General features: G+C 39.6%; 1 protein-coding gene across 2 annotated transcripts in view; it reads right to left on the reverse strand.

Moving 5' to 3' along the window:
- Window positions 1-739: 739 nt before the first annotated feature.
- The window catches only part of LOC113012800 (vitamin D3 receptor A), a 75,374-nt gene continuing 54,779 nt past the window's right edge, over window positions 740-21,334 (reverse strand). The window contains exons 1-9 of one of the 2 annotated variants that reach the window (XM_026153119.1): window positions 19,475-19,656; window positions 19,200-19,347; window positions 17,833-17,963; window positions 9,986-10,170; window positions 8,163-8,262; window positions 7,381-7,558; window positions 4,682-4,833; window positions 4,055-4,171; window positions 740-2,074 (exon numbers count right to left, since the gene is read on the reverse strand). In XM_026153119.1, coding sequence (XP_026008904.1) covers window positions 1,821-2,074; window positions 4,055-4,171; window positions 4,682-4,833; window positions 7,381-7,558; window positions 8,163-8,262; window positions 9,986-10,170; window positions 17,833-17,963; window positions 19,200-19,345 — 1,263 coding nt within the window. In that variant the 5' untranslated portion in view covers window positions 19,346-19,347; window positions 19,475-19,656 and the 3' untranslated portion in view covers window positions 740-1,820. Of the gene's footprint in view, window positions 2,075-4,054; window positions 4,172-4,681; window positions 4,834-7,380; window positions 7,559-8,162; window positions 8,263-9,985; window positions 10,171-17,832; window positions 17,964-19,199; window positions 19,348-19,474; window positions 19,657-21,334 lie in introns of those variants that run through there. The other variant, XM_026153118.1, reaches the window with a different exon arrangement.

The raw sequence follows: 21,334 nt of genomic DNA on the forward strand, positions 1-21,334 counted from the left end.
TCTGCTACTAAGAGCATCTTCAGGATTTCATTCACAACATTAAACTACTGTATATTGCTACTTTTCTGACTTTGGGGGAAAAAAACAATCAGACAAACTAAAGCTAAGGCAGATACTTTCACACCAATGAGTCTGCATTTGAAATGTATTAATTATGACCTCTAATGTAATTTCTTTGATCAGATAAGCTTAGAAAACAAAGTCTCGCATTAACTATTATTTCAAAAAGTCCCTCTTTTAGCTTCCTCCTGCTGTTATTTAGTATGATTAGAAATCACAGTGATGCCTAGAGCTTCAAAAACAATCTCGGACTCATGATTGTACGCTTACGCCGCACACATCGTAAACACCAAGTACACAATATGATCAGACAAACTTTTCCCTGAGGCAACAGCTGGTAGCTGGTTTCTCTCCAACTACGCAGCTCTGTCTTAGCAGCAATCTAACCAGCTGAACAAATACTTTTGGATAGTCACTATCCATGCAACATGAAGTTGTGTTTGCGTATGTCACTCTACAAACTTCACAGGTCCAAAATGCTTCCCTGCACTAGACCCTCAGTCAGAGCCTGTACACCCCCCCCCCAGTGGTCCATCAATATTCTCCCTCTCTGTACACGTATCTCGCAAATAAAAGGATTCCTCACACGCTTCTCAGTGTGTGTGTGTAATTGCCTTTTGAAATATGCCCTATACACACACACACACACACACACACACACACACACACACACACACACACACACACACACACACACACACACACACACACACACACACACACAACAGAGGAGAGGCCTTCAAATCCTCTACATAGTACAATAGTCAGAACTATTTGCTTCCATGGAAGCAACCATGTTTTCCCATATATGTCAGCTTATACGTATCATTTATATTTATATAGCTTTATACATACATTCTTTTTTACTAAATTCCTTTTTGTCCTGTGAAAAAGGAATTCCATCATCTGTAGCACCTGCCTCCATTTATCCAACCTCGTTTCCTCCTTCCTTCCCACCATTCCCATCCTGACGCTTTCCTACTTAAATGTCCTTCTTCAGTCTATTACACTATCTGAGACTACATGCACAGATTCACAGGGAAACACGCCTGCTCCACTCTCACTTTGTATTTCTATGAGATTACTGTAAGCTTGCCGATGGCTTCTGATATTTAATATATTTGGATGTCTTTGCTTTTGAAAACTGTAAACCAACAAGAGTTAATAGCTATCTAAACCGAGTTTATCACCCAGCATGGGTAATGAAAGTAAATCTGTGCATTTGCTCCTGTGTATTGTGGCAATGGCGTGAACATGGAGCAATGTTACAAAGAGGATGAGACATTTGTGTCCATCCCACTGCAGGAAAAGCGGCAGGAATCTAGTAGTTTTTGAGGAAAGGCCATCATGATAAAGGGGTGATTTTTGGAGTTTGGGGATGGAGAGAGGACCAGGATGTCAAAGAGTCTGGATATCTGAGTGATCTAATGAAATCTGATTCTGTACAGTGTTTGCAAATCCAGAAGCAAAAATAAAATCTGATTATCCAAGTGCAACAGAAAGCAAGAACCTGTTTAGTGTGTTTCATTTTTGTAAATCCAGAGGTCCAGTTGTCTGAGTCTTGTAGCTTGAGGTTAGGAGGATGAAGAGATGATGAAGAGGTGAAGATTACTGTCTACCTGTCAGAATATCCATCTTTCTCCCACATGCCCAGGTTTTTATGAGGGCAGTGGCGTTCTTGGGGAAAAGGCAGCAGGGGTTGGTTACTCATCCTCTGTGTTACGAGCGTGTGAATGCATCCACCCAGGCCTCCTCCACCGCTATGACACCTCGCTGCCAAACACTTCCAGCACCAGCGGGGTCAGCTGCATGCTGTGCTCGGGCTGGAAGGAGAGCGAGCGGTACTGCTTGGAGTGCTCCTCGTTCAGGCTGCGCAGGTCAGCCAGCTTCTGGATCATCTTGGCGTAGAGCAGACGTCCACCTGGGTGGTTGACTCGGATGTAGGCCTGCAGCACTTCGGACAGGTCGTCCTGGAGCTGCTCGATGCGGGCATGGTCTTGGACACCGGGACGATCTGACATGGGAGAACAAAGAGGGTGGAGGGAGTGGAGAGTATAGCCCATCGTGAGCAAGGTCACACAACAAACGAGGTGGGGGCGTGGACGGAAAGGCATAATCAGACAGAAGCACAGAGAAAATTAAAGAGGGAGCAGCAGGGTGAGATTGGAGACGGGAGGTGTGGGTGGATGGAACGAGAAAGAAAACATATTTCAGAACATTTAATTGTTTTGTTTTTGAAAATACTGAATTTAAATGTTAAGTAGTAATGCTACCAGCCTACAGACATGTAGGCTGGTATCATGCTCCCTGTTAATAAAAAGTTTGATTTGATCATAAAATTTATGTAATTATCATATCAATTACTTAACACTGTTGCCGAAAAGCGCTATATAAATGCAATCCATTATTATCATTATTATTACTTCTGTCTCATTTCTGTGTTAAATATGCTCCTCATGCTTGACTCAGACTTTAGGATCTTTATATACACGTGTACAAGACGTGATTAATGACGTGGGAGAATGTCTCTTTTCAGGAATGTTTGCTGTTATCTTCACTCTGTAATATCCTCCCTGCACTCAGCAGAGACAGCTGACGCACAGACGCTCTTACTGTCTCTTCAAGAAAAATGCATCAGCTGTCTAGTGTGCATTTCAAATTGAACTATAAACAGTTTTTTCATAGATTGTACAACAATGTTGCTGCTCTAACAGAAAACATTTACCTGCTTTGTATAAAATGTTGTGCAAAAGTTTTGAGCCATCCCTCACATTTTCTTGTAAGTTTGATAGTTAACCCAATCATAATGACCTATCAAGCATTCAAGCATAAAAAAGGCCTACATAATTCTAGCACCAACAAAGTGATTCATCAGAAGATATTACCCATCAACCCAGTATCACGGCAAAACATGTAATAGACACGCCGGTACGTCGAGTCCATTTCACACTTTGCCTCTTTAAAACATGAAATGGACACACATGCAGAAGCTGCATCACCAGCAGGGGGACTCAATATGTTTAAAGCAAAGAAGTAAAGAACAAAAAATGTATAAAGTGCACTTCAAGGTCCTTAATCATCAGAAACGACTATAAAGGAAATTTAAAAAAAAAATAGGAAAGAAAGCTTGCCTTGAGACCTCACAGTATTGCACAGTATTGTATATGAACAGGTTTATAAAAAGAACACTGTCTGCTATCAGTTAGTGTCTGAGACGTGTAAGGGCCATGGTGATGGGATGTTCTGGGTCTTGATCACACGTCTGTCACTGTTAGTCTTTCTTATTACTGGATAAATATATTTTGAACCTTTTTCTTTTCTGTGTGCTTAGAAATCTGCACCACAGAGTGTGTACTGTAACTAAAGATGTGTAGATAACAAGTTTATATTGGATTACTTTCAACATAATAGCAACAGAGAACAAGGACAGAACTAATGATTTTTTTCCCTCCCTCAAAGAATTTAATTTCTAACTGCGGCTACTTTCTAAGTGCTGTTGCTTTGATACAAATAGTGTGTCCCTGAGGCTCTCGAGTCTCAAGGAAAACAAAACAAACTGTTTTTGAAATGGTGTACATTCTCTCTACAAATGACCCTGCTGCTTGACAGATTCTTTCTGTGATTCAGGGATTTGATACTCCTAATGTTCATTCACTGGTTCAAACTTGTCATTTACAGCATGCAAACTTCTGCTTCCCACACTGTTTTGTAACCTCATGCTTTAATGTACTGAACAGCACATTTGGTCTTCCAGGAAAAGCTTTTTCTTGTGTTACTGGCAGCACACAACTATAGGAGGAATCTAGGTCGGAAAGAGAATGCGACACACACCCTGCGCCATGCTGTTCACACTTTGATGATACGGTGTTGTTAGTAGTGAAACGAACCACTAACCATCTCTAATCTCTATTCTCAATCTTTAAACCATGGCTCAGCTGGAAATACTCCAAGACAATGAAGGCACGGACGAACACACAAACAGCAGCGGCAGTACCTGGGGAGAGCAGGCAGATGGCCATCAGCAGCACGTGCTCCTCCTCGTGCAGGTTGAGTTTCTTCAGACCGACTTGGAATTTCACCAGCGGCTCCAACAGCTCCAGAGTGTGACCCGCTGTGAAGGATGACACACACTCACTGTTAGTACATTGTGCTTATGAATGAAAACACACCTGGTCTCTATGTGTATTTCGATTTTGCGGACAGAGAACATCGCTACCTGCCCTTCATGTACGAGTGAATAAGCACAGAGTGTGCGCTTGTGGCTGAAAATACCTGAAATTGAAACCTCACAGTAATGTGCAAGTGTGCGTAAAAAGCCGAGTGTGGGGGATCCTTGTAAGACTGTTATATAAACTGGGAGAAAAATAATCCCAGCTGTGTCACCAGCTTCAACAATTAACACTCTATACCTGGGAGTGTGTAAAGCTATTATTCACCAATGCCTCCAGAGCAGTGACTCAAGAAGAGGACTCCATGTTTTAAGAGTATATATAACAGATAAGCATGGTCTCTTACACGCTCTGTACATGCTTCTTTAAAAATACATACTGTAAACATGAAATGCAGTCACCGATGCTTTAGTTCTACTGTGCAGCTGCTACATGAATGAGAGGAAACCAACCCTTTGTCACATCGGTGATGCAATACTTAAAGTCAGGTCCTCCACAGCTCCAGGACATGTCTTCCAGACTGAATGACTGGTTTGAACGCAGCATGATGATCTCAATGGCACTTGACTTTAAAAGAGCGATCTGGTCCTCTGCTGTCAGGTCTCTGTACAACACACACAGTTACAGATAAAAGCATGAGTCACACTACACTGGTTCAGTCAGGCACAAGCACTGTCAAATCAGTGAATCTGGACCTGGGACAGAAGAAGAAGGTGTTTTCTTTGGTTTACTTTACTTTTTGAAGCCCTGAGAGAAATAGTGCCTTCATAATGCATTAACCATACAAAGTTATACATGTATAACTTCATGAATAACCCATACAAGAGCAAATAAAATAATAATAGATTATCATAAATTGTGAATTAATCATGGGTAAATATATTTAAAATACAGTTTTAACTGTAAAGTGTTTTGTTTAAAAACAAAAAGCCAAAGAAACAAATAGTGCATGTAGTAAGTTTGGAAATGGGTCAGATTGTACTGTTATATAGCGGTACACGTGCACGGTAACAAACACTGGCTGCAAACAAACTTTACATTTTAATTGATGCAAATTAAGCGTGCTAATAAAAAACCCAAAACTTTCTTGTCCCCAGAATACACATGACCCTGTTCCATCTGACGAGTTCCACTTAACCACCTATATACACAAAGTGTTCGACTCTGACAATGAGGATTTCTTTGGTTTTGAAAGTGACAACGAAGGAGAGAAGAAGAGTGGATGACGAAGCCATCATGAGCCTGTTTGTATCCGACACTGGAGAAGAGGACTTTGGTGGTTTTAGTGCGGAAGAAGAGAAAGATGGTGGTGAATGACTGACTTTTCTTCTTGTTAAAGCTGTGTCACTGCACCTGAGCCTAAAAGGTAGGCCGAATCTATTGTTCTGGTGTGCTGTAGGTTATTGTTATGTACTACATGTGCAAATATGTACCCATAACTTGTTTTTCAAAATATTAATAAAAGTGATGTCTCCAAACAGCCATCTCTTTCCTGACAATTCCCTTTGTGCATATTCTCTTACATATGATAAGTCAACATTGAAACACCTGCGGCTTTTGGTCAGGTGCGGCTAATGTATGTACAAAACAGGATTTTCCCCTGATTTTAGCTTGTGCGGCTAATATTTAGGTGCGCTTTATAGTCCGGGAAATACGGTAACTGTTCGTCTGTGAGGTAGAGAGATAGTAGAACAAGAAATAAAACAATGTATTTTTAACAGGTACTTTAGCAACAGAGATCTTTGCAAACAGAACTAAAAGTATGTGCATCTGCATTCACTGATGCAAGCAGATGCAAATGTAAGAGAACCACAGACCTTTTATCTACATGTTCATGCCATCACTGCTGAATGAAATCAGATTTTTTTTTCCTTTGTTTTTATATACCAAGGATCTAAACACTATTTAAATGTGTCTATAATTATGCCTACAGAAAGAAAAGAAAAAAAGAAAGTTGACAAAGAAATCCCAAACTTCTTCATTTGGGCCTCACAGCATAGACCTTACTTATCCATGAGCCATTATTGTTTCCCAAGATGCAGACATGTATGCGTTATGCACACCCATGTGAGAGATACAGTATTCCATGTTTATTCTTCTGTTTCATCGTCTCTGTATGTGCATACATTTACAAATTTATCTCTGCTCTGCATGTATTTATAAAGCTACAGCCTGTTCTGGAGTATTCTTGGAAGAGCATGTTTGTTTGGGGGTTGATAATAGCATCTCGCCTTACTCGGTAATGCCCAGCAAACAACCGGGCCCTTCATGTGGGTGGGGCATCGTCTATGTGCTACCCATTGGATGCACCAGAATTTACAATGCATCGGGAAAGTATTGACAGTGCTTCACCTGTTCTACATTTTATCATGTTAGTCTTATTTCAAAATTAATTAAATTCATGTGCCACCTCAAAACTTTGGTGAAAAGAGCCCATAGTGAAAAAGTGAAGAAAGTTTGCTTGAAATTCTTGCAAATTTAATTTTAAAAATGAAAATATAACATGGATATACTGTAACGAGTCCATAAAAAAACATATCAGAAACTTAGTTAATGGCATTGAGAATAAGATTGCTAGAATATTAGCGGCTTTATGGTATGAGACGTCTAGCAATCAGAGCCCCTCTGAGCCCAGCAATTTTCCTGCTTATCTCTAATTGGATCAGATTAAGCAGTCTGCTTTGTCTCTAAGACATTTCAATTACATTCACAACAAAGTATTCAAATTATATGTTCAGTCAGATTACTGAATAATCTGCCAATCACTTTATTGGTCTCATGTCTATGGAAATGAAATCTATGTGGGAAAAAAGAAACTGAAAATGTTCTTTAGAATCTTCCATAGCCAAATTAGCAGATTCAGTTAATCCGTACATATTGAAAGTTAGAATGGCCAAATTTTTAGCATTTATGTTTATGTTTTCTTAGTGAATCAAATGAGTAATCTACCGAAATAGCTGATCAGCTATTTTATCGGTGCATTGGGACCCACGTAAACCCAAATAAAGCTAACATTATATAGTGTTTAGCAACTGTTGGTAAATTATGGCAAATTAGATGAATCCATCTTTTTAAAAATATTAGTTACAAAAATAACAAAATGCTTTAATGTACTTTCTTGGCAAATCTCATTAGAGGCTTTAATTGGTACCTGAAGCCTGGGATCATCTTGGCAAAGCCTATAACCTTCTGAATGCTGTAGGACACCAGGTCAGCCAGGTGGGGCAGCATGGAAAGTTTTGTGTCCTCTTCACTGGAGTCTGGACTACTTGCGCCATCTTGGTACATCATTAACAGGTTGCTGAAGTTCATTTTGGTGTCCACTGACTCTGCTCAAGGAGGGGATTAGGAGACAAGTTGATAAAGGAGGAAGGGGGGAAAAGGGAACAGGGTGGGGAAGGAAGGGAGGGATTACAAGAAAACATTTAGAACGGACAGAAATAGCAAAGAGCAAGTTACCGGTTACACAGCGGAGATGGCAAGTGAGTTCACCTTGAACCGATGGGTTTAAATAATAAATGCACCAAAGACTTTTAAGTAATTTAATGAAAGGTATTAAGTGTATTCTGTTTGGCCGATATGGCAAAGAAGCAACAAATTCTAAAAAAGATTGACACACAGCAGCTCAAGATCAGTACAATCACTACAGCTTCACTGTGGAGCATCAGTGAGTCAGTATGACTAACAGTGGGCACAAGCACCCCTCATATTTCTTGTAACTGCAAATATGAGTATTCCTTTATTGGGTCTGTTTGTTTTCCACAGTGGGTATGATCCAGGAGCTCACTGACAATGCAGCTGGTGTGATACAACCGCAAAATGGAGCTTAGTTATTATTATTTTTAATCAATAGATCTCTTCACAGCTGGGTCCTTGTGTCCTAACCCTGATTGATAAAACACACAAGAGAAGAGGGACCCTTTATTGTCTCACCAAGTGAGTGGTTGAATGAGTCAGACGAGGCATCAGAGAGTGAGTGAAGAGAGGCAGCTCTGCTGGCACTGCGTGTAACCGGGCCTTCGCGTACCGGGGGCTGCAAACACACACGTAAACACAAGCATTAATATTACCCAGTGCTGCTTGGCTTGTTTTCATGGGCTCCAAAAGTCCAAGTAATCACAACACACCACAGGTCTGTGTCACAGGAGCAGGGACTGCTGGAACTGTTCTTTTTCTATTTGAGGTTTTACTCAGAATAGCAGTCGCAATAATAAAGTAATAAAGCTTCACATAATAGAATTAGAAATGTCAGGTTTGCCGCACAGTGTGCATGAACACCGTGTTCTGAAAATTTCCTGTATGTACTGGGGTTACCAAAAAAACAAAGAACAAGCAAAAACAGCCCCTGCCTCACCAGCAGCTGATGTAATCACTGATCACTGAAGAACACTTTGATGAATTTCAATAAAGCCCACGTTTCAACAACAGTGAACTATTAAACAGCTAACCTGGTCGGCACACATGGCACAACACTGTTGCTCTATTAGCTCTATTTTTGTATATAAAACAGTGACATTACCAAAAAGTACCAAAATCATGTTCTCAAATTCTCATTACTCATTCAAAAATATTTGCTTCATTGTTACTTATAATTATTTTCTGTGAAAAATATGCATAAGTGGAAACTGTGATTAAAGTATGTCACCTCACATATACATGTCCAGCTCAAGTCAGTGTAATTGTGTAAGAGTTAACGCTCAGTAATAATGAATGGGGCTTGCTGTGGTGTTAACACATTGCAGCAATTCCTGATGTTTTACTGCAGACAAATTTAATCTAATCATATTCATTAGGCACAAAGTAAAAGACAGATCTGATTCCATGCTTTCATCCTGTGTGTACCAGGTCATGACACATGACACCTGGTACACCCATAGTCATTTGGAAAACAAAATGAATTTGCTCCACTAATCATAAAGTGAGCTGTCACTGTCCTAGTAGGGCCTGCTGTGGTTTTACCCTGTATGGTCGTGGGTAAGGTGCTAGCCTTTTTGTACAGCTGACTCTACTCAGCAATTAAGACCAGAGAATAGAGAGCGCTAGTGCAGGGGTGTCAAACATAAGGCCTCCGGACCAGAGTCAGCCCAGCAAAGACTCCAGTCAGACCCACTGGAAGGCTGGAAAACGTGAAAGAGGGGCATACATTTTTGGACTTTTAACTGTAAGTTTTACAGTTTCTCCTCCCCCATGGTTGTTCATGCTAAATCAACTGAACTAAGTAGTACATAAACAATTACATGACAGAAATGTTTCTGTCATTAACCATCTATAGAAATATAGAAACTTTATGTTTTAGAAATACAGGAGACTCTGGGCAGTGAGCTACTTTTTTCTGTAATTTTGCACATTTTTCATGTCGAAACCTGAGACATGCAGTTAAAATTGCACATCTCAGTGATTTCATGTGTAGTTAAACATATTTGCACTGAAAGAGAGGAGATTTTCCTTTATCCCATCTTAAGGTCAAACTGGGCTTTATGTGGCCCATGACGCCAGAGTGCCAGAGAGGCTTTTGTTATGTTTTCTTTCTTTTGAAGGCGATAGCAGCTCGTCCATCTCTTTAAGTTTAATTATTCATTTTTTAAAACTTTAACAATTTTCCTTCCATGTCTCTTTTTTTCAAACCGGACACTTTTTACTTTCCCACACCCCTTGGACTTTTTCAGGAGAACTTAACAAGTGGGGGCTTGTCTCAGATTTTAACCCAGGACCTCTGGCAGGTGTGAAGAAAGAAAGTAACTTTTCACAGGACTAACCCTAAAGCGTGTGAAGTCAGAATAGGAGGCATCGTAGGTCTTGTGGTGAGCTTCCACCAGGCAGGAGATGATCCGAGCCTGTTCCTCATTCAGCCGGGGCCTCATGGCCTCTCGGGCTGCCTCCTCCTCTTTTCTCTTCATTATCATGTCCCTTTTCCGTTGAACCTCTTCATCTGTCAGTATGACTGAAATGGAAGATAGAATAAAAGACACATCAAAACATTTTACAAAGAAATTATGAAAAAGAAGCAAAATCAAGTTAGGAGTTAAAGGAAAGCAATTCCTGTGTGGTACCTTAGATAATAGTTAAGGCATCATTACCAACTTTCATAGATGAAATCTGAGAAAGTCAGCAATAAAAGTAGCTAAGGGCGATGTAATGTAAGCCCCAAATATTTCCATCCCAGGTTACATTACCATTGCATCGCTTCAAGTTGGCAAGCAGAAGAGCCTGTCATGTCTCCTGTCTTTTCATTCAGATGATGCGGTTAATGTTAGATATTTAAGTGCCTTTTTCCTTATTCATGCTGCCCGACAGAAGCTGCAGGCAGTGCGGCGCAGTGGTGCAGAACAGAATAGACTTACTGCTTATAATGACTCTTGACTCGATGAGACGGTTGCTTGGGAATTCCTGGGTTTGCACGCACACGTTTTAGAGCCTTACATTGCTTTCTAATCAGAGACTATCAAAACATATTATTTACTACAGATTGCCGCTGACCTGCATTTGTCTGCTTTGGATTTTAAATATGATATACAATGACAGATGGCCGTGAATCCTCTGACAAAATCTGATCCCTTTGACTAGGCAAACCATGATAGATGGCGCTGATAAAATTGTATTAGAAAAAAAGATCACTGTCAACATTTCCTGAAGTGGCTAATCTCTGGTTTTACATTACAATAAAATGGTCCTGCCACAAGGGATTCATAAATACCATATTTGATACATGGGTTTTGTGAGTTTATGTAACATCTTGTCAGAAGTTTTTTTCACCCCTAAAAAAACCCATAAATGAATCGCAAAATAACACATTGCCGTAAATTACACAAAAATGCCAGCAATGGTAGCAAAAATGATACAAATTAAACTGATCATTAATTTCTTTTTTTTTAAATTAAACAAAAGGTTCAATAAACACTCCAGTTTCAGTTTCTCTTTTAAATGAGCATCTGGATATTTGTCGAATTGAAGGGGCACCTGATTGTAATTTAAATTATTGAAGATAACGTTTTCAGAAATGCTAAAAATACTGGTAAATATTTTTACAGTTAGTATTTATGTTATCTGAAGTTGGAGCCCATGGGTCACTGTAGTCACTGCTGAAGCATTCCACTGACCTATGAATGCCTTGGCCCATATTATACCTTTGACTCTGCGCCATAGTAAACGATTACCCATGAAGAGCTCAACTGGGCAGACAGACAGTGTGATTGCCAGACAGGCTGCGACTGCCAAGAAGAGACAGACTGTCATGGCTGAAGCCCAAAAAGATGAAGCTGCAATCTGACAGCTACAGAAAAACTGTTTTGTTTACGTTTTATGCACAATTAATTTAGTCTAATCACATTATGCTGTTTTTTTTTAAATTGTTTAGTATTTATAGCATGTGCAATTTTTAAAAGACAGGGAACTTTTGTAATTCAGCTGTAGCCTTTCTAATTTTAAATACATCTTTGGATCAAAGGTACAAGGATAGCAAATATTTATGTACTTTAGAGCTTAAGAGACCAATTATATGTCATGGCTGACTGTAAATTAAATAGAACTCAGAAAACACACACTTCATCTTGAATACTGGTTGTTTCCCTGGAAGTTGTAAACAACTAATTTTAAAGTGAACTTTCTGTAATTGCACCCTGGACTGCAACCACAGAAGCAGCGTTACATAATCAAATGATTGGGTGATGCAGAGACCAACGACAACAACAAATATTACTACTTGAGGCTTAAAAAGGCAATTCAATAAGCTTGACTGCTTAGCTAACTAGGTTTTACTAGGCTTTCATCTCTTTTAACTGACTGTAATTAATTAGGCTTTGGCTACACTCCGGTGTCCATCCAGTCACAAGCCAGGACTGTCTTGAACCACTCCTTGTGGTGAAGACATCCAAATAACTCAATCGTGAATGGGCACAATTTGGTCAAGTTTGGCACCAGCCGTCAAAGAAGCTATTCTAAAGCCCAGAACATGATTGAACCGGTTTCCAGCCAAGTTTGAGCACTGGATGGAATCATTAAGGCTTTCCACAAAAAACAACCAACCATCAAAGGAACATCTTGACCACCCCACAGCACTTGGCAGGCAGCAGCAGTTTACCAAAAGAAAGTTTGCTGTTTGTAAAGTCAGTGATTGGATGTGGTGAAGTGCCCAGAGTGGCAGAGGAGAGCAAAGAGAGAAAGGCTGAAAGAAAGAAAGGCAAACTGTGATGGGGGCAATTAATTAAAATCCAACAAGTTTTGGTCAACACCGGTCCTGTTCCCTGGCAATAAGCGAGCAGCAGAGTGCCCCTGTGGTGGAGGCCCAGAGGTTCCCAGCAGGCTTATTCATAAACCAGCCAACCAACCACTTAAACACAATTGAGACTTCTAATACTCCAATTTGGTGAGATATATGTAGAGCTGGGCGATATGAGATTTTTTCATATCACGATATGTTTTTTTCATTTCAGGCGATAACGATATCTATCACGATATAAGCCAAATAACTATATTTGTAAGATTTAAATGTGCCGTTGCTCACAAGTAAAATGTGAAATAATCAGCAGCTTGTTTTTATTTAAATATTTATTTCCCATAATAAGTTCAACAGGGTAGATGTACTTAAGGAACATGAGACTTTTTCAGATAAATAAAGGCAAATATTGCAAACTACACAAAAGGCAGCCGCTAAAGCGTTTAAGTTTCAAAATAGAACAAACAAAACAGACTAAATTGTCAATTCCACTTAGAAACAAAATATTAATTCTAAAAATAAATCTTAGTTTGTTTTACAGAAGATCAGACAAAACTGACTAACTTTTGTCAATATCAAATAAACTGAGAACTAAAAGGAAATTCTCAATCTCTCCTTGTTGTATAGCTGAGCTTTTCAAACAGTTTTAACAGTTACTTTAGTCTGACAAAAGCCGAATGACGAATTAGCGCTTCCAGTCAGAGACTGAGGCTACGTCCACACGTACACGGGTATTTTTGAAAACGGAGATTTTCCGTTTTCGTTTTAAAAAATAATCCCGTCCACACATAAAGGGAGAAATGAAGGAAAACGCTGCTATGAACATGCCAAAGCAGCAGGTGGCGCTAGATTCCTAACTGTGCAGAAATGTTGGCCAATCAGAAGTCTAGAAGCCTCGGTGGGAAAAAGTAAACAAAGCTGGGGCATAGAAGCAGAACTGAGTCGTATGTGTGGAGGGACAGTAACTGTGTGTATATGTAAGCATTTAAACACTGCAGAGAGTACAATTAACAGTAACAGTATTGTAGAAATTCATTTCACCGAAACAATAACGTGGCGCACAGTGTCACGCATGCACCAGTTTATTGTATTTCCAGACTTGCTTTCGGCACAATTTACAGTGCACGCTACTCTGTTTTTTGTCAGACTTGAAATAGCCGAAATACCTTCACACTACGGAACTTCTATGGCTCTTCCGTTCGACAATTTCTCCGGCATTGGAACCATCATCTGTTTTCTCTTCGGTCACGCTCGGTTGATTTTTCTAGTCGGCACACTCATTTCCTCCATTACGTGCTGGCTCCATTACCCGCTGGCTGCTTCCCAAACAAACACACGTGCGGCTTGGCACTTGTGCTGTATGCAACAAGTCACGCGACGTGACGCTGCGGCTGTGATTGGTTCGGCTCTGCGCTACTTAATTTGGATTGGCTGACCTTTTTTTTTTTTTTTTTTTTTTTTAAGAGGACAAGAGCGGCGAGGTCTATCGCGATAGCTTAATTTCTCTATCGAGTAAAAGTTATATCGCGATACATATCGTTATCGTTCTATCGCCCAGCTCTAGATATATGTCAAGGTGGTTCTGGTGACCAATACTGTTGCAGCACTTACTGCACTTACTATTTAGAGAGGAAATAGCCCATTAGATTCATGACGATGAAGCTGGGAGATCAAGCTTTTAGTTTTGGATCCACACCATTTCCCTCTGTTTAACATGTTTGGTCCACAAAGTGAGCATCTGGCAATTCTGGTTACATCGAACAAGAGTAAAGGTTGTCAAAAGGACAGAATACAAAAACATTAGAGAAAGGGTGAAGAATTTAAATTAGGGAACTGATGGGCTTGGCAACAGCAGGCGAGAATCCAGCCACCTAAACGGTAAAATGTTTCAGAAATTCTCCTTAACTTCTAATCCTGTTACAAATAAGCACCCACCCAAGGATAAGCACACAAAAATACACAAACACTGCAAGTATTATGACACACACACACAGGCGTGGGGGAGGGGTGTCCTGGCATCCACCTAACCTCTGTCAAATAAGGACAGCATAGGGGTGTTTACTATGAACTCAGCTGGCACAAATACCAGAGGGCAAACACACACACGGAGTTCTAATCTGAATGGCGGTGAAGCTTAGACAAAGCCGTCAGAATAAAGAGGATAGAATACAGAGACAGAAACACATACACACCAACACTGATGCTAACTGAACTGTGTGAATGAAAAGACTCGTTCAAATTCATTTATTACATGTTATCCTCAAAAACAAAAGAAAAAAAACCCCAAAAAAAATCCTGAAACCTAATCCTTATGTTATTTTATTTCCATGGAAATAAAAGCTGACAAAGACATATTATTTTTTTATGAAAATACTTTTGAGTCAGAAGTTTTAACGCAACCGCAGCGAGGCCGCCTGATGAAATAAATCACAAACAGCTGGGATTAGCGCATAAGAACCGCATGGAGATATATGCACAGAACGAGTTATCAGAGTTATCTTCTTTGTCATACAAGCAAAATTACCCTAAAAACAATGCTTTGAAAACTACTACGAGCACTTGTTTGTTCTCCTTTATCAACTCGACATATCACTTTAAATAAATAAAAAATAAATAAATGTTTGAGTAGATAGAATGCTGTATCTGGCTCTGTGTTGGGATCAGTTTGAATTTTCAGTAATCTGCGGGTATGTTATCACAACAAAGACACATCAGTAAAGATAACTGTACTCTTTTATAACTGGAGGTACACACAGCAGTCCATATACACTTTGATCTTATCTTCTACAGGGTGGGCCATTTATATGGATAAACCGTAATAACATGGGAATGGTTGGTGATATTAAAGTCCTGTTTGTGGCACATTAGTATATGTGAGGGGGCAAACTCCTCAAGATGGGTGGTGACCATGGTGGCCATTTAGAAGTCGGCCATCTTGGATACAACTTTTGTTTTTTCAATAGGAAGAGGGCCATGTGACACATCAAACTTATTGGTAATGTCACAAGAAAAACAATGGTGTGCTTGGTTTCAACATAACTTTATTCTCTGATGTAGAAACTTGTAAATAACTCAAGAAAGAAGCCAACTGTATGTATGTTGCTGAAGCTCCAAGGTGCATACACTACGTAATTTTTATTCAATTCAATTTTATTTGTATAGCGCCAAATCACGACAACAGTTGCCTCAAGGTGCTTTATATTTCAAGGTAGACCCTATAATAATACATACAGAGAAAACCCAACAATCATATGACCCCCTATGAGCAAGCACTTTAGCGACAGCAGGAAGGAAAAACTCCCTTTTAACAGGAAGAAACCTCCTGCAAAACCAGGCTCAGGGAGGGGTGGTCAGCTGCAGTGACCAGTTGGGGTGAGAGAAGGAAGACAGGATTTTATATTGTACAATACTGCATGCATTTTTGCATGCACTCTTGTACATGTTATCTATTGATAATATATTAATATTTTTAACAGTTACTCTATTCACAGAATGCTAATAATCTGACTCGATTCAGTCGTGTGAACTGGGCTTTAGTGTCAAGCTTGCTAGCATACAGTCCTGCTACATTTCTTTTCAGTGTCAATGACACAATTGCAGTTGGTATTAATACGTCTCTTCTATAACAGATTTATCATTACCAAAGATCTGAGGCTTTAACATAGCATACAACGGATATTTATTTGGAAAAATTGCTTCGCAGGCACAATAGAGACAAGCAGAGCAGCTGTAATTCCCAGTAGTGAATACAGTGGGCTGCGTTTTCCCCACAAACCTGTGTATAAGCTCTGACAAAGAGACCATTTTATCCACATAAGAGTCCCTGTCGCTCTCTAACTTCTCGCTCTCTCTTTGCTCTTCTTTCATCAGACACAAACAGACACTGCAGTGTAGTATGTCTATTTATGGTGAACACGGTGGCAATCACCAGTCTGAATTGTGCCCTCTTACACACACACACACACACACACACACACACACACACACACACACACACACACACAGTCTTTTTGTGAATGAAATGGAAGCTCAACAATTCTGTCTCTTTGAAGAAAGCGAGCCATTGTTGAAAAGTACTTTAACCCCTCCTGGCTTCCTTCCTTCTTTCCTTCCTTCCCCCCTTCCTTCCTTCCTTCCTTCCTTCCTTCCCACTTGCTCTCTTATTTACCTCTTGTCATCTACAACTTGTTACAATTATGCTCATGCAGTGATGCTGGCGGTACTTTCTATTACTATATAGTTAGTTTTAATGTGACTGAAATGCACACTGGCTTGTAACATTAAAGTCCCTATTTTTCATTTAAATAAGTTGGATGCAGGACCGTTGATGTAAGCACTGTATAATATGATCGTTTGTAAACATGCAAAATAACTATGGTAGCCACTGCGCATCAAATGCTATTTTGTGTTAACAAAAGGTGAGGTGATGGCTCATTTTCCCTTGACAGCACCTTCTTCTTGTGTTACACCCAGGCCTGCTGCTGCATGCATAACCAACACAGTTAAATGCAGAACACTATCAAACTGAAAATATAAGACAATATTACTTCAATAACTGATTACAATGCTTTAATCCTACCAACTAAACTTCACTAACTACAGAAGCCCTAATCTGGAAGGCTATAAGGAGAATTAACAACATTATTAAGTTCAGCAACAATCTGACCCACGACTGAGTTTGCCATATGGTGCAAACCTTATGATATCTACTTCCTATAAATCTGATCAATTTACACCAAAACCATTTATGCTATTGGCTGATTTTCCATCCCAGCTACAGAAATAAAATAATTATTACAGATCAATTGTCTTTTGTGCAGCGGTGGCCTTGGTTTCTAATTTAAGCAGTGACACAGAAGCAGCATCAGACCAGCTGCTCAGTATCTCAGATACGAACATGAATATTACATCAAAGGTAAGTCAAGCAGGAGCAAAGCTGTTAATGCTCGCTTTAATATCAGCCTCAGTATCACTCTGCAAAGGCATATATCAAAGTCCAGTACAAACATCAAATAATAGCATGATTTTTAATCATAATCGTGATCTTGAAGCTATCGTAATTTTTCCATCTATAGTCATATAATTTATAATAATGTAATTTATAAAAATAATATTATTTCAGTGTATCTTACTGAAATAAAAAAGTGCTTTGTCTATATGCCCATTTGTTTATATGCTTTGTCCTCATTAACAAAGCATATATTCAACCCCACAGTTGAATATATAAACCAGCAGGTTTCACTCTGATACCCAGCCCAGTAACTTACAACTAATCATTAAAAAAAAGGATCACTTACATACAAGATACTTTAGTCATGTTTTACATGTCAAGCAATGGCACCAACAACATAAGTGCTGTTAGACTATTAGAGGTCATAAATATCAACTTACACTCTTTCATCATGCCGATGTCAATGCAGCGTTTAAGACGACAGGCCTGGCAGTGACGCCGGTTGTCCTTAGTGATGGTGCAGCTCCCGTTAAATGGACAGGTGAAGGAAGCTTTACGTTTCATGCTGCGCCTATGAAGAGCCACAAAGAATCAGTTACTCATTTGGGATCATTTATTATTTATAACATAAGCGATATACTACTAAAAACAGGCATTTCTGGTGATAACCCAGGAACAGATGAACTGTACATACTACTGAAATGTAGACATCCAAAATTTTAAAGTTAAAAAGAGAAGGCCTAAACCAAAAGATTAAATCCATTTTATACTGTACAGATATACTCTGTGGTGCCAAAAACATGATTTGCTGGGACATGAATAAAAAAAAAAATCCTTTTAGTTTCACAACATTTCTGAAACTGGGACGTTTGGTCTCTTAAGTCGTGTGGGTTACATACTTCTGTGATGAGATTAAGATCTGAGTTTGAAGACAAAGATAAGAAACACAATACAGATGAATTGAGTTGTTTCCGAGCAGTTTTTGTGGTTTGGTGTGGCACCTTGTGGGGAAGCCACAGCTTGTGTAACAATGGGTGTTGGTTAGCAACAGTGTTTAAGTGGGTGGTGCGCAACAAAGTAACATCCACATAAATACCAACAGGCAACGTTTTCCATTGTAACAAGACGGTCATTTACTTCAGCTGTCAGTGATTTTCACACTGTGGCTGAATAGTATACATACATTAAAATATCACTGTTTGAGCAATGGGTAAGAAAAAGGAGAAGAGAGATGAGGAAGAAAATGAAAAATAACAGGACTGTGGTGAACACTGAATAATTTATAATCTTCTGAAAGCACTGCAATCGTTGTCATGCAGCCAGGCAGAAACAGACAAACTGTACCTCAGTGTCAACAATAATGCACTCTTCATTAACATGCAGGCAGTAATATCTACAGTTATGATGTAAACTCAGATTGGCAATGTTCAATAAACAGAATGATCATTTTCTTTTCCCATAAGCTATTGAATATACAACTTCATTTATTTTAAACTAGCAAGACCCAGAAGTATACAACAGAAGGTCCCTTTACTGTTTGAAAGTAAAAACATAACAGCTTTTATTTCTTATCTCAAACTTTTTATTTCTAAGTTTCACTATTTTAACTTGATTAATGGTCCTTTTGGCAGAAATGTGCAAACAACATTATTAAGGGGGCAAACAAACCCCCAAACCAGAGACTGAAATACCCAGCAGGATGTATTCACATTGCCTGGACCCAGAAACACCCTACACTCAGCAGAAACATACACCAAAACGCAAAACAGGCAACATGCAAAAACATCAACTGAAGTATGAAACTCACCTGAAGAACCCTTTGCAGCCCTCACAGGTCATGGCATTGAAGTGGAAGCCGGTGGCCTTGTCCCCGCAGACGCCACAGATCCTGGGGGCATTGCGATCGAACTCCTCCGGCCCGACCACTGACGTCGTCACCGTCATGGGCTCCATCACTAAGGAGAAAAGGGAAAAGACAGTAGAGGTTACCACTGCGGCTCCATGCTGTCTTGGTCACAAAAATTCAAAAAGACATTAAAGTCAGCATAAATACTCTAAGCACAGATCCATAAAAAAGCCAACCTCAAATAAGCTTAAAAATCTCTTTGCCTGTGTCTTCTGTGTGCTCGACAGAGAGGTGAAGTGTGTATTTTTCTCTCTTATACAAACAGGTGTTGGGTTATTAGCATATTTAGCAAAAGGCATTGACAGTCACACTCTGCATTGTGCAGCTATTGGCTGAATGAGTCTGCAGGGACAGCCACAGCCACAGCCACACACACACACACACACACACACACACACACACACACACACACACACACACACACACACACACACACACACACACACACACGCCTCAAGAATTTTCAAATTACTGTGTTAATGGCAAAAAGAATTAATGACAGAACAGCGTACATTTGAAGAGGCTGTGAAAAGACTGATGCATTTAATACTGCCAAGATGAAACATTCTCTGCCATCGGAATTTTTCCAGCACATCCACCATCTGGCTTTCCTCTGAGAGATATGCAGGAGTAGTGTAACAAAAAGTTACTGGCAACTGTGACCAAAATAATACCAGCAACAGTCTTTTTTTTCTCCAAATGCAACTTTGTCTAAAGTCTGACTAAGACCAAGACTTTCTGGACGACAGTGCCTCTATTTATAGATTTTGTGGGGTGGATGATTTTAAAATGATAGACACCAAATCTCCCCCCTTATGAACCAGCATGTAAACTAGCACAATTGCCCACAATCATCACGAAAACACCATTTAAAGCAAAAATGTTTGGAGGAATGGTGCTCCACCCATCACCGTATGGGTTTCCAGAGATTTGAAGAATCAATGACAAGAATCACTAAAGCTGTTTTTGTGGCCCACTAACTTAATAAATCGCTTGATGTTTTTCATTTCATTTAATTCCCCATTCATCTGTGCATTGATTAAAGTATTGTATTTTCATCAAGTCAACTCATTTGGCTTAATGGTTAATATTTCTTTTTCTCTTTGTGTTAAAAAGATGTCAATTTTATTTATTCACTGTTTTCGCAGTGCACATATGACAAACACCCCGCTACTTATGCAAGTCTTAAAAAGCATTAAAACAGAACATAAACTTTTTACCGCCTTTCATGTTCATTCTATGACATGTTTATTGCGCCTTTAGACTCAAATTGAATTTCTCTTTAAACTTTTTATGGTTCTGTCTTCACTGTCTTTGTCCCCTTGTGTTGCCTATGTAATAATCGTATAGATAGTGGTGTTGACTTCCAAGAGTAAAATTTGAAACATGTTGAAATTAATTTGATTTTTAAGAATAAAGTTCTTGAAAAAAGTGAAACAAAACTGTAGAAAATACAAGGAAAAAAACAAAGATGGAGATTTCAATGTGACATATAAATGAGTAGTGTGTTGGAGCCTGCTGATAAACAGCACTACAGAGGGGGAGGTCAAGTTAGGGGAAGACAACAAAATGAGGACAAAGAGAGGAGGGGGCTGCATGCACTGAAGTAAGGAGCAGCAGGAGTCACGTGGCTGCAGAATATAGCCGGGGAGGAGCTGACGTTCATAGAAGTAGAAGCTGTAACACCAGTTCCCAGGAAAACATAAACCCACAGACACGTGAGCTGGGAGCTTCTGGCTGTGAAGGCATCACTCCACTTACCCAGAATACACTGTAGTGGGAGTGCAGGTCACACACCAGCAAACATACAAACATACTTAATACTGAAGGAATATTACTTTAACACACGTTCACCATCTAAACCTGGCTCGTATGTATCGGTGTTTACATATCAGTGATTTCCTCTAACAGTGCGTGTGCATGTGTGTTGGGGTGGTTGGATAGGACAGATCTGCACACACACATACACACAAACACACACACAGACACAAGACCTCCACCATTAGTCATCCTGTCACAAAAACAGCTTTGTTTAC

The sequence above is a fragment of the Astatotilapia calliptera genome, chromosome 20 (genome assembly GCF_900246225.1).
Source record: "Astatotilapia calliptera chromosome 20, fAstCal1.2, whole genome shotgun sequence".
NCBI lineage: Eukaryota > Metazoa > Chordata > Actinopteri > Cichliformes > Cichlidae > Astatotilapia > Astatotilapia calliptera.